This window comes from Bactrocera latifrons, unplaced genomic scaffold (genome assembly GCF_001853355.1).
Source record: "Bactrocera latifrons isolate USDA-ARS-PBARC rearing strain unplaced genomic scaffold, ASM185335v1 scaffold_95, whole genome shotgun sequence".
Taxonomy (NCBI): domain Eukaryota; kingdom Metazoa; phylum Arthropoda; class Insecta; order Diptera; family Tephritidae; genus Bactrocera; species Bactrocera latifrons.
In genome coordinates this window covers 694,433-706,084 of record NW_017537656.1, presented here as the reverse complement: position 1 = coordinate 706,084, position 11,652 = coordinate 694,433, and the positions used below count along the sequence as shown (strand labels likewise).

General features: G+C 33.9%; 1 protein-coding gene across 1 annotated transcript in view; it reads right to left on the bottom strand.

The window, feature by feature from the left end:
- Positions 1 to 879: 879 nt before the first annotated feature.
- Positions 880 to 11,652, bottom strand: part of LOC108977769 (arylsulfatase B) — a 12,387-nt gene continuing 1,614 nt past the window's right edge. Inside the window, exons 2-7 of the mRNA XM_018947655.1 lie at positions 4,661 to 4,938; positions 4,439 to 4,598; positions 2,976 to 3,202; positions 2,579 to 2,840; positions 1,910 to 2,067; positions 880 to 1,847 (exon numbers count right to left, since the gene is read on the bottom strand). Coding sequence (XP_018803200.1) covers positions 960 to 1,847; positions 1,910 to 2,067; positions 2,579 to 2,840; positions 2,976 to 3,202; positions 4,439 to 4,598; positions 4,661 to 4,783 — 1,818 coding nt within the window. The 5' untranslated portion in view covers positions 4,784 to 4,938 and the 3' untranslated portion in view covers positions 880 to 959. The remainder of the gene's footprint in view (positions 1,848 to 1,909; positions 2,068 to 2,578; positions 2,841 to 2,975; positions 3,203 to 4,438; positions 4,599 to 4,660; positions 4,939 to 11,652) is intronic.

The following is an 11,652-nucleotide window of genomic DNA, read 5'->3' as shown; positions in this document are numbered from 1 at the left end:
TTTATTAAGAAAGATTGTTAGAAAAAATAATTATTTTTTACATTGCCATAAAACAATGTTTTTAATCGCATATTAAAAATAAATAAAACCACTTTTTAATTCTAAATAGTCTAAATTTTATGTTTGGTTTGTGAAATTTGCGGAGACTCTTGCTGTATCAGTTCGTGTAGTACAACAATGTCGCTCGCTTCTTTTCTAAAAATTTCGATGAGAAAGATGCATCTCGCTCTGGTCGACCTATCGTTGAAAAGGTGGATGAAATTATGGAAAAGATTGACCAGGACCGTCACATAGTCAGCTATGACATCGCTATGGAACTTCACATTTATCATCAAATGGTTTTGAACCATTTAAAATAGGCTGACTACAAAAAGAAGCTCGATGTTTGGATACCACACGAATTGTCTGTGAAGAATTTAATAGATTGAATTAACATCAGCGATTCTTTGCTGAAACAAAATGAAATCGAACCATTTCTGAGGCGAGTGGTAACAGCAGACGAAAAGTGGATCAAATACGACAATATTGAACGAAAAAGATCATGGTCTAAATGTGGTGAAACTCAACAAATGGTCCCAAAGTCAAAACGAAGGCCTCGAAAGGTTATGTTGAGTGTTTGGTGGGATTGGATTTTATTTTAGTTTTGTTTTTTTTTTTTACCTTTTTAGCCTTTTTTATTTTATCTTTTTCGTTACTGCTTTTAGATAAAAAAAAAAAATTAAAATTAATACTTTCGTTATTTATATATAAAAAAAATATTTTTCACTTTGGTCGACAATATATAGAGTTCTGTAAGGAATAGATATTTAAAAGAAATAAGTAACTTTTTACCAAATCATAGTCAAAAGAAAAATCCCTACTAGAAAAATTGTGTTCATCTCTTGAATGATACAACAGAATTTTATTTACATATGTTAATAATAATTAATTTATAGCATATATACATGTCTCGTTAATGCTTATAGCCTACAGGAGTACTTTAAAAGGTTAATAACAAACAGAGTGCCGAACGACAGAGTCAATAGCAAACCATTCAGTCGTAAATTCATCGCACTATCATCACCACCGGCGTTGTGATCATCGTCCAAACCATCTTGCACATCTTCCCACCACGTCCACTCGCCATCGTACAGTCGCGGGTCACTCTTCGGATCTAACGGTTTATTATTCGGGGCATGCGCACTCTCACGAAAGTACGCAACGCGTTTAAGCAGTTCCTGCACCACCGTGCCATCACTCATCGTTTCGTATAAATTATTGTATTCGCACGGATCCACATCGATATCGAAGAGACAGGGCCCGACCAGCGGTTCACATGCTGTGACCTGCGTTACATTGGAAATCATACAATTAACTGCCGCATCTTGACGCAATTTCGTTATGTTGACGGAACCCGATAGCGCCGCTTTCGCCTTTATCGCGGATAAGTGCTTCCACACGGTAGTGTTCATAATGGACTCCTCATAATTGACAGCACGCGGATCCATCTCCGCGCTAGTGTCGTTTTGGCGCACACTGAGCCAGCCATCGTGGATGCCATCATCTGTGGTGCCATTGATAAATTTCCATTTACCTTTACCATATGAGACATACCCGAAGATATCATCGATATTGTGCACAATCTCACGTTCCACGGCATCGTAACCATATTTGAGTGCAGACCATAAATTCAAACCGTCGAGGTTCATTTGCTGTGTGTCGAGTTGTATGTTGGCCGCCGCGGCTAAGGTGGGTAGCAGATCACCAATATAAATCTGTTGTTTCCAAACGGTGCCTAAATTTTCAAGCAGCGGTGACCAAATCACGCCCGACGAGCGTATGCCACCCTCCCAGGGCGAGTTCTTTTGCTGTTTGGGAAATGCAAAGTTAAGTTTTTAAAGTACAACTTGAATTCAACATTTGTACTTACACCTCTGAATGGATAATTGGAGGCGGTAGTAGCCAAAAACCCTGTCGTGGGTCCACCGTTGTCGGATAAAAATAGTAGAATGGTATTGTTGAGTATGCCTTTATTTGCGAGCGCATCTATTACGGAACCCACACTCTGATCAAGCTTCGAAACCATAGCTAGGAATAAAATGTGAAGAAAGTTGAAGTACTTTTGAGATATATGTATATACTATATATTTCTTCTTAAATGAAGGCAGTAGTGGCAAGCACTGCACTGTGAACGCCAGCATATATAAAAGTGGTTCTCAGATAGTTGTCTGGCTTAAAAAGAGTATTCCTTTAGACTAATGTAGAGACCTTTTGGACCTGGTTCAAAGATATAGATTACTTGAAAACCATCCGTTCCCACGACAATCGGGTCTAAGTAACCGGAACGGAATCCGTTTTTTTATCCGGCTAAGAACTGTCAACTCGGTACTATGCCTCGAAATTACTTCAAGAATGTTTTCTGCTGCTTTGGCAGCCATAACCATTTGGCACTCCGGAGCTCAATTGGGAACTCTGAGCAACTCATTTTATGAGCTTCTGGGTGAATCATTAAACACCGATTGTATGTGGAAACATGCCCACATTGTTGACGAGAAACATGAAATCATCCTTAAAGTAACATTTTACTGCCTTAACTTACCCGCATACGTTCGCCTATTCACATCTTTAATGTATGCAAATTTTTCAACTTCCTCTGGTGGCGCCTGTAATGGTGTGTCATTAATCCCAGCATGTGGTGCCAGCTCTGCCAGAAACAAAAACAATGGCTTTTCGGTAGCATCGTGTTTGCTTATCAGTTCGGTCGCCGCATCGGTGAGTAGATCTGTGACATAAGTGCCGATATGTTCTCGCGACACAGCCAAGTTGTCACGGAAATCGTGACCTAATGATAAATTTTGTGCCTATAGAAATACTTTTATTATTGTTAGTCAGTAAATACGAGCATTTTTTGGTATGCAAATATTTCATATCCATATTTACATACAGACATAATTTGCATCGCGTGTTGAGTTTTAATTTAGGAATTTTGAACTCACCGTAGCATCCAGCGTATGATTGTAGTAATCAATGCCAGCACCCAAGTAGCCGAAGTGATGATCGAAACCTCGTTTTGTCGGCGTGTATGCTTTACGTGAAAAACCTTGATGCCATTTGCCAATTATGCTCGTGTAGTAGCCGTGTTCTTTGAAGACTTGCGCCATTGTTGTTTCATTTAGCGGCAGACCCCAGGGTTGATAGTTCGGTATGACATAGTGTTGCATGCCTGAAAGAAAGCGGTACGATTTTGATTTAATCAATGTCGTAAGAAGAGAGTTAACTTAGTCCTAAAGAATAAAATATCAGTCCATTTTTAGTCTAAGCTATTTTTTTTTTTCATTTAAACCGACGTAATGAGATCTTAAACTCCAACATGAAATTTTCCCAGATTTTTCTTAAATATCTCTCTCAAAAGTTGACTCAAAGCCCCTCTACTAAAAAACGGCACCATAATTAAACTCCAGGCTAATAACACAGACCTACTCGTATTCATTAACTTGGACGTTAGTTTTAATAGCCGCCACGACCACACATACACATACACATAGCTTCGACGAAACAGCTTCTCAAACTTAAACAGGAAAGTTCCCTATATTTTTTAAATCATAATAATTTACCTCAAAATTGAACTGAACCTTATCTCCTAAATCATCTTTATTTTCCAGACTAATAACGCATATCTCTAAGTTAGCTTCGAATTTAGTTTTGATCATGACCATTCATATAAGTCCGTCGAAAAAGTTTCTCAATCTCAAACAGGAAAGCTCCCTAGATTTTTTTAATCTTAATACCTTTTCACAAAATGGAACCGAACTGTCATGTTGTCATGATCTCGATTTAATATTCATTGATCGTTTTTGACATCATAATTTCGGAATAGTAACTATATTATCGATCACCTTTTAACTAAAGTTTGTTACACGCTACAATTCCTCTAAGAATGGCACTCCTTAATTTATGCTATATTTATTAAGTCCTATAAGTATTGAGGTAACTCCATATAATCATCTGTTCGACTTGAGTACGTTTTGAAATAGAGAAACTTAATATACCGCAACGGTTTAAAGATAGATCGACATTCTTCCGCAGACGCCCAGAGAACAGAGAGACCACAAATTTAGGGTGTCTTATCGATACCCAGCTTTTTCTAGAAGTGAATAGTTCCGTGTTTCAAAAACTCTTATGAAGAGAGTTCATATTTTGGAGGCCATATCGATACTCAGCTCCATCTAGCAGTGAATTGATCCGTCGTCCACAGACTTTTATGGAAAAACTTTATACTAAATAGGACATATGTCAAATTTAATAGACGATAACGACACCCGACTCCTTTTAGAAGTATGTTGCTCCGTCATGCAGATTAGATCTTACTATACTTACATTTATTAGCTACTTAGTCTAATGTAAAACTTTACTAAATGAATGAGTCAGCGTTATTCATTCATATCAATAGTTACATCACCTGTATGTATTGGATATTTTCCGGTTAGTAGCGCCGATCGCGAAGGCGTGCACATAGTTGCTGCGTAGAGGTTTTTCAGAATAACGCCACTATAAGCCAAAGCATCGATGTTGGGTGTCAAAAATTGATTGGAACCACGAAAACTGACATCGTCCACACCCTGAAAATTAACGTGCATATGGTAAAATTTACGAATATTGAAGTGAGGTAGTCGGTACTCACCAGATCATCAGCCAATATAATTACTATATTGGGTTTATCATTACTTTGTGCTGACGTCAGTACATTGAAGCATAACAATATAATTGTCAATGCTTGGCGGAAATTACACATAATTTTATGCATTTTGAAATGGCTATCAGTTACTTTAATACCCGAGTTGCTAATCAATTTAATTGTATCGATTAGAGATTACACTAACCACAGCTATCGGCAAGAGATCTTCAGTTAATTGTAGTTTTCGCGCAAATCTTAAAGCATTTCACTTCAATTCCGTATACCTAGAATAATAAAGCATACATTATAGATGTGTGTATTAATTTTGAAATATTTATTAGAAAAACTTCTGCTTCGCTTCGAAAGATTTTACTTATGGGGTCACGGTGATTTAGAACCCTCAAATTAAGGTTTAAAAAAAGAGCAATCAATTTAAAATTTTTACAGTTTATGAAAAGTACAAAAATATTTTTTTATTAAAACATATTTTATTAAATAAACATTTTTTTTAACAATATTAAAAATAGCGTCTAAAAAAGCTATCTTAAAAGATGACTCCCGGTGCCGTTGTTGATTTTGACTCTTCTGAACATCTGAAACATAAAAACTTAATAAATTATTAATTAGTAGGAGTGTAGCTATCGCTGGGACTACAACCAAAAAAAATTGAAAATTAAAAAATTTCGCGCTTTTGCAGTTCAGATTTTGAAAACAGCTATTTTTGGACCAGTTTTAGATCGACAAAAAATCGAAGTTCTTAAAATTAAAATTAGATTGTAGTCTCAGCGATTGATCTTATAAACACCATATTAAATTTTCAAGTTATTGGGAAGCTTAGTTTTTTTTCAGCCACGGCACGCCGATAAAAGTAGTTTTGAGATAAATGAGTTTAAAGTTTAGAGTGTCTATATTTTAGATACCAGCGCTATCTGCTAAAACGGCTGTAGAAGCTAAAATTTATTTACATAGAATATCCTTTCAAAAATTTTACAGTATGTTCTTAAAGGACTATACTTTCGAACTATCAAAAAAGAAAAAGTCGAGTTGTTCAGTTATCGAGGATTTTCTACTATGTTATCTTTCTCTGGTGGAATTTCAATGACTTTCCAATTTCTTTAGCTAATCAAATCTTTTGGCCCAATTGACCTATATCTCGTTTTGAAGATGGTCCCGTAAAAATTTCACAAACTATTAGTTCCTATCTGATTTCTGCAATCCCAAACTATACGTATACGATGTATTTAGCTTTGACCCCAAAACATAAATTTCATTCGGAAATTTATTTCTGAACACATGCATGATATTAAATTTATATAATACTGTGAGCAAAATGTAGAAAAAATATAAATAAAAAAGAGGGTCGGGAATGTTTTACGAAGAATCACGTCTAGGACGGACATCAACAACAACTAAAAAAACCACTTCAAAGCAGGTGAAAAAATCAAGATTATGTTGACAGCTTTCTTCGAGTACCGCCACGACTAGAATTCTGAGCCGACAACTCTTGATTTTTGCACCACGATAACGCTCCGTCGCATACTACAACGTGCCGCAATCACCGTATTCGCTTGATTTAGCTCCGTATATTGATACTTTTTTCAACTTTTCTAATTTTCTACACTTATGACGAACCTATCCACTTAAGCATGATATTAATAAAGTTCTATACTTGTAGTAAGTGCTTAATCTCAGGAATGTTCTATTATCACTTAAGGAATAGTAATTGTCTTTGACTCGATGTAAGTTGGAGTACGTCGAATCAAGGAAGCAATGGATCGCGAATCAATGTATTTTTCAGTAAACGTTATATTGTCATCGACAAAATCATTAGAGTGTTCAAGAGTCCACATCTTATATTTTAATAAATAAATTTTAAAAATTACTATTTTATCTAGAAATAGAGCATTCAAATGGTCTTTTTAATGGTCACTTTTAATGATTTTGAATAGTTAATGCAACCATGATGTGCTTTGGATTCTACATATTTACCGTAGTTTTTGTTTTTGTTTATTTTATGACCTCAAAATATTTATTTTGAATGTTTGTGATGTTTGAGTTCCGTGCTGCAAAAACTTATGTCTTTCTTTTACCATACAAGGTGCTTTCCAAAGTACACAGGACTTACAAAAAAAAAAAAAAACAGAACAAATGGGTTTTTCGGCAGAATCAATTTATTTTATTCAAAATAGTATTTTAATAAAAGCTTTTTGCAACACCTTAAGATTGAGCTATGCCTGAAGTGAAGACAAGTCAAACTGTTCAAATAAATTACGATTAAAAATTGCCTTTACAATGCAAATATAGACGCAAATTGAAAGTCACTTCGTGACATGTGTAACTGTCTGATTCGAAGAACACTTCGAATAAGCTTTTGCACAATAACTCTATAATTTGTCTAATCTTCACATTTGTGGGTGTCGATGCTCATTAAATAATTTGTTATGTCAAATTAGACAGAGTTTTTTCCCGCTTGCATGCCGGCGTGTCTTAATTTATTTAACCGTATTTAATGGCGCCAATAAACTTCGAAATGAATATATATGTAGATGTATTTGTGTTTCTAAATGGAAATTTTCGAATGAAACTTTTAATCAGTCGGTCGAAAGTATTTGTCATTCACTTATTTGGAAGACAAATGTTTTTAATTATTTTCAGATAAGAAATCAGTTAGTCAATTAGCTTAATAGCCGCTGTAATTTTGCTTGTAATATTTTGCAGTTGGTACCGATTAAATGAATCAAACATTTACTCGTGTAATATTTTGTGCTTCGTTGCGTTTTGGAGGAGCTGTTGCTTGTTTATTTTCATCAAAATTATTATTTGTAAATCAATTTTAATTTTTGAAAATTAAAAATTAGCTTGCAACTTGATTGTTCGCTCTCTAATCAGCGCTAACTACTATGAAATTTTTTTCTTATTGAAATCTTACTTTGAACAAAACTTATACGAATATTTAATAGAACTCCGTCAGCATGAGAAAAGATACTCAGTCAGTCATTTGATAGCCTTTAAGAAGAGTTCAAATTGGACTAGTTTTTGTTATTTAAACTTATAGCATTAGCAATAAGCTTTTTTGTATTAAAATTGGCAACTAGAAAGCCTATGAACTTGCTTGGTAGAGCATACTTAACCAAATGGTATTCTAGCGCTGTAAATATGACGCTTTTGTGAGTGCTGGACAACTACCCGAACGTCTTTCTGGTCCATAGTGAACCCTAAGAGGTCCTCCGAACTACAAAAGTCAACTAATTGTAGATGAAAACTTAACTTTCTAGTCTAGTTTGGAAAGAATCTCTTAAAGGACGTTAACAATATTATTCCAATTTTACCAGCTGGAATAATGTTTTGCCTTTCACAACTTGCAACTGTTAGTCCGATTTAGGTGTTGCGTGTTGATTCATCTTCATTTATTGTCTTCGAATAAAATAATTATCCAGAGTTTCAGGAATTATTTATATATAAAAGAGACAATGGGTACATACATTTCTTTAAGTCGAAATTACATGTTTGAAACTGATTTACTATCTAATCAAATTTAACTCGGATTGCCTTGGTTTGATTTTATGTTCATGTTAAGTTGACAACAATTTTGTTTAAAATTTTATGTTTCAAATGGCCTTAGCCCTACGGTATCGTTCATGAAGTCATCGGAAACTGGAATCATACGAGTTGTTGATCCGTCACTGTTAAAGACGATAACAGCGGAAAAGTTAAAGAAACAGAGTTTGAAAAACATCCTGTTAGCCTCAGAGACATAACAGATGACTTCAATATCTTTTATTTATGGATCGATACAACACGTTTCGTTTAAAGTGTTGGATATGAAGCTTGATGGGAAAGTTGGTGGAGGGGTTTACTGACATTAGCTCTCTATCAACTCCAGCTTCAGATTTCCTGCCTAATGCAGTGATTTCCAGACCGAGGTTGCAGCCATTAAGGTAACAGTAGATTTACTGCTCCGGAGTGCAGCCTTCTTCAGAGAAGTGACTATCCACGCAGATAGTAGAGCAGCGATACCAGCCTTGAACTTATTAACATAACGTGCAGAAGTTGTATGGAAGAAGATGAGGTGGAAACAACTCAACACTTACTTCCTGACGGCACGTTTGGGAGTTCAAGACTTAAACACTTGGGAGCGCATTCTCTCAGGTATTTCAGCGAACTTTCGGAAATGGAAATTAAATGTCTGTGCAAAACTGAAGTTCTTCTTTTTTATGGTTTTACAAAGGCCTACATATAGAAGTCCACGTGCGATCTTTGATCAGCCATTCAACCTAAGGTCACAAAAAATATACTTTACAACGTAGGTTGTGATGGCTGTAGGCAGGCTGGTGACAAGAACTGATATTATGAATTTGACGTCGAAACTGTACGATAATCTAGAGAATGAGAGTTCAAAACTTCTTGATTGTTGTGGTGTGATTCAATATGAATTCGTTCCACAGGGCCAAATGTTCAATAAGGGATACTACTTGGTCGTTTTGAGGCGTCTACATGAAGCAATTTTTCGAGTTGTCGTAAAAGTTCAGTTTTGTGGGTAGAAAATTATGGATTTTACATTAGGATAATGTGCCGTAACATTCCACTAGCACGATTGTGTTTGCTGGGAATTTACTTTTTGTAACTAAAATACCACCACAGAGAACACACATTGCGCCAATTCATACCGTGATGAAATCATTAAAATTCATCCACTGAAGGCCATCTCAACCGCGGCTTATAACAAGTCTAAGGAAATGTATAATAAGCATTGGCATTGCTTGTATTGGCTCAGGAGCCTAGGTTGAAGGCGGTAATAATGATTTATATTAAAACACGTGGAAATGTTGTTATACTGTATGCTTTTTTTTTGTCAGTCCCGGTCATTTGTTAGCACCAGTAAGTAGAATATGATAGCAGAGTGATAAATTGAAACACCTTCAAATATACGCTGTGCTAATCAGCGCAAAAAAATGTTTGTGGTATATGCTCACGTAAAGCCTATCAGATCTTGGCTGAGTCGCAAACTAAGTTCACATATTTATCTAACTTTCGCTATCCAGCTTGACAGCTGTCTATTACAGTGTTTTTCTCAGAAAGTTCAGATAATTATAAAATGTCGAAAAATGGTTCAAAATTATCGCAAACATTTGTATACTATGCAAACGCGTCATTTATCAGGTACGAGGTACTTTTAATGCAAATTTATTTAAGTCACAAAATGAAACATGCGCGAATCTTTGTTTTCTCACCGAATTTCCACTTGTGCGCTGGCGGTATGTGGGCTTTGTATAGCCGCTTAAGAACCTAACATAAAAATTTTATTATACATATTTAACGCTTTTTCACCTTGTGCGTACTTTTTCACGTTTTTCACATTTTCGTTCAATGCTCAGCAAGAAGAAGATGCAAAAAACAAACTATTTTCTTTGAGTTGTGCCTATGCATACGGCAATGTGTAATTATTTACTGACGTTCAGACAAACAATCCATAACTAACTTTTTTCAAAACTGTACTTTAGGGTGGGTCAAAAGAACGAATAGTTTCTTTTCGCTGAGCATTTACTATAAAAGTATGCGGTTGCCGCTTTATAATGAGTTTTTTTCCTGTGCTATAAAAATTCATAAAAAAAAATTTGCCTTAAAATATGTACTAAAACCTTCCAACCAACCAATAATTAAAATATCTTTCAAACAGTTGGGTTGAAAATAGGATTTAATGAAAATATCATTCAAAACGTTTTCGTAAAGCATGTAATTTTCTATAAAATTTAGATATTTTTTCAAATCGTTACTGCGAGTTTCGAATTTTTCTGTTTGATAATGAAAAAAAAGCTAATTGGCGCGCCTTCCCGTTAAAATTAAGAGCAGCTTATATTTGGAGAGATATTCTTATTTTTCAATAGTTTTATTTTTTCAAGTAGTAACAGCGAGATTTGAGGTTTTCTCTCTGTTAATAGTTAAAAAAGGTGGCCCTCTACTTACCTATTTTCCTTATTATCAGAGAGAAAAACTCAAATCTTCGCGTTAGAATTAAGCGCTCATATTTGGAGAGGCTTTCTCATATTTTAGAATACGAAGCGAAAAAATCGTTTATTGACACACCCTAGTACATATATGTACATACCTATATGTTGGAAGCTAGATATGCTTATAGGTATATAAAGCTTTTGTCGCAAGAGTGTTTGCGAGATTGCAGCTTTTTTATCAAGCAAAATCGACTAGAAAAATGCTTAAAATACTAGCAGGTAGTTAAGATTATTTCTAAGTAGTTTTCTTATTTTTGTCAGAATTTTTTTTAAGTTGAATTTTTTATTTCTTCCTTGCGATTTATTTTTATGATTAATTGTGTACGATTTCTACTAATTTTTTAGAATGGTTTTATGCAGAATTTTTATTTTTATTTCTATTCAAAAATTTATTTTATTTAGAATAATTTCAATTTATTTTATTTTAAATTTCTTCGTTTTTTTGCTAATTTTTCTTTACATTTTTTTGTAAATGAATTTCTACAAATTTTTTTGCAGAATTTTATTTATTTAAAAATGGTTCTCTTAGAAAATTTTTAAATTTGCTTTATGATTTTTCGCTGCTTTATAAATTTTTCATATAGAGTTCCTTACTATTTTTTTATAATTTTTTTAAATGAATTTTTGCTATTTTTGATGCCATTTTCTTTATTTTTATTCAAGTTTATTATTTTTTGCTAATTTTTTTATAATTATAATTATTTTTATTTAAATTCTTCATATACATTTTTTTATAACTTTTTTTATGATTTTTTCCCAAATCTTAAGATTTTTATGCCTAATTTTTTCTTAATTATGATTCAAAAATTTATTATATTCAGAATAATTTAAAATTCAGTATATGATTAAAAAAAATCAATTATATAGTGTAATTACAAAAAATTCAGAATAATTTAAAATTCAGTATATGATTAAAAAAAATCAATTATATAGTGTAATTACAAAAAATTAAGGTATAATATTTTTGGAAATTTTGTATTTCATTTATAT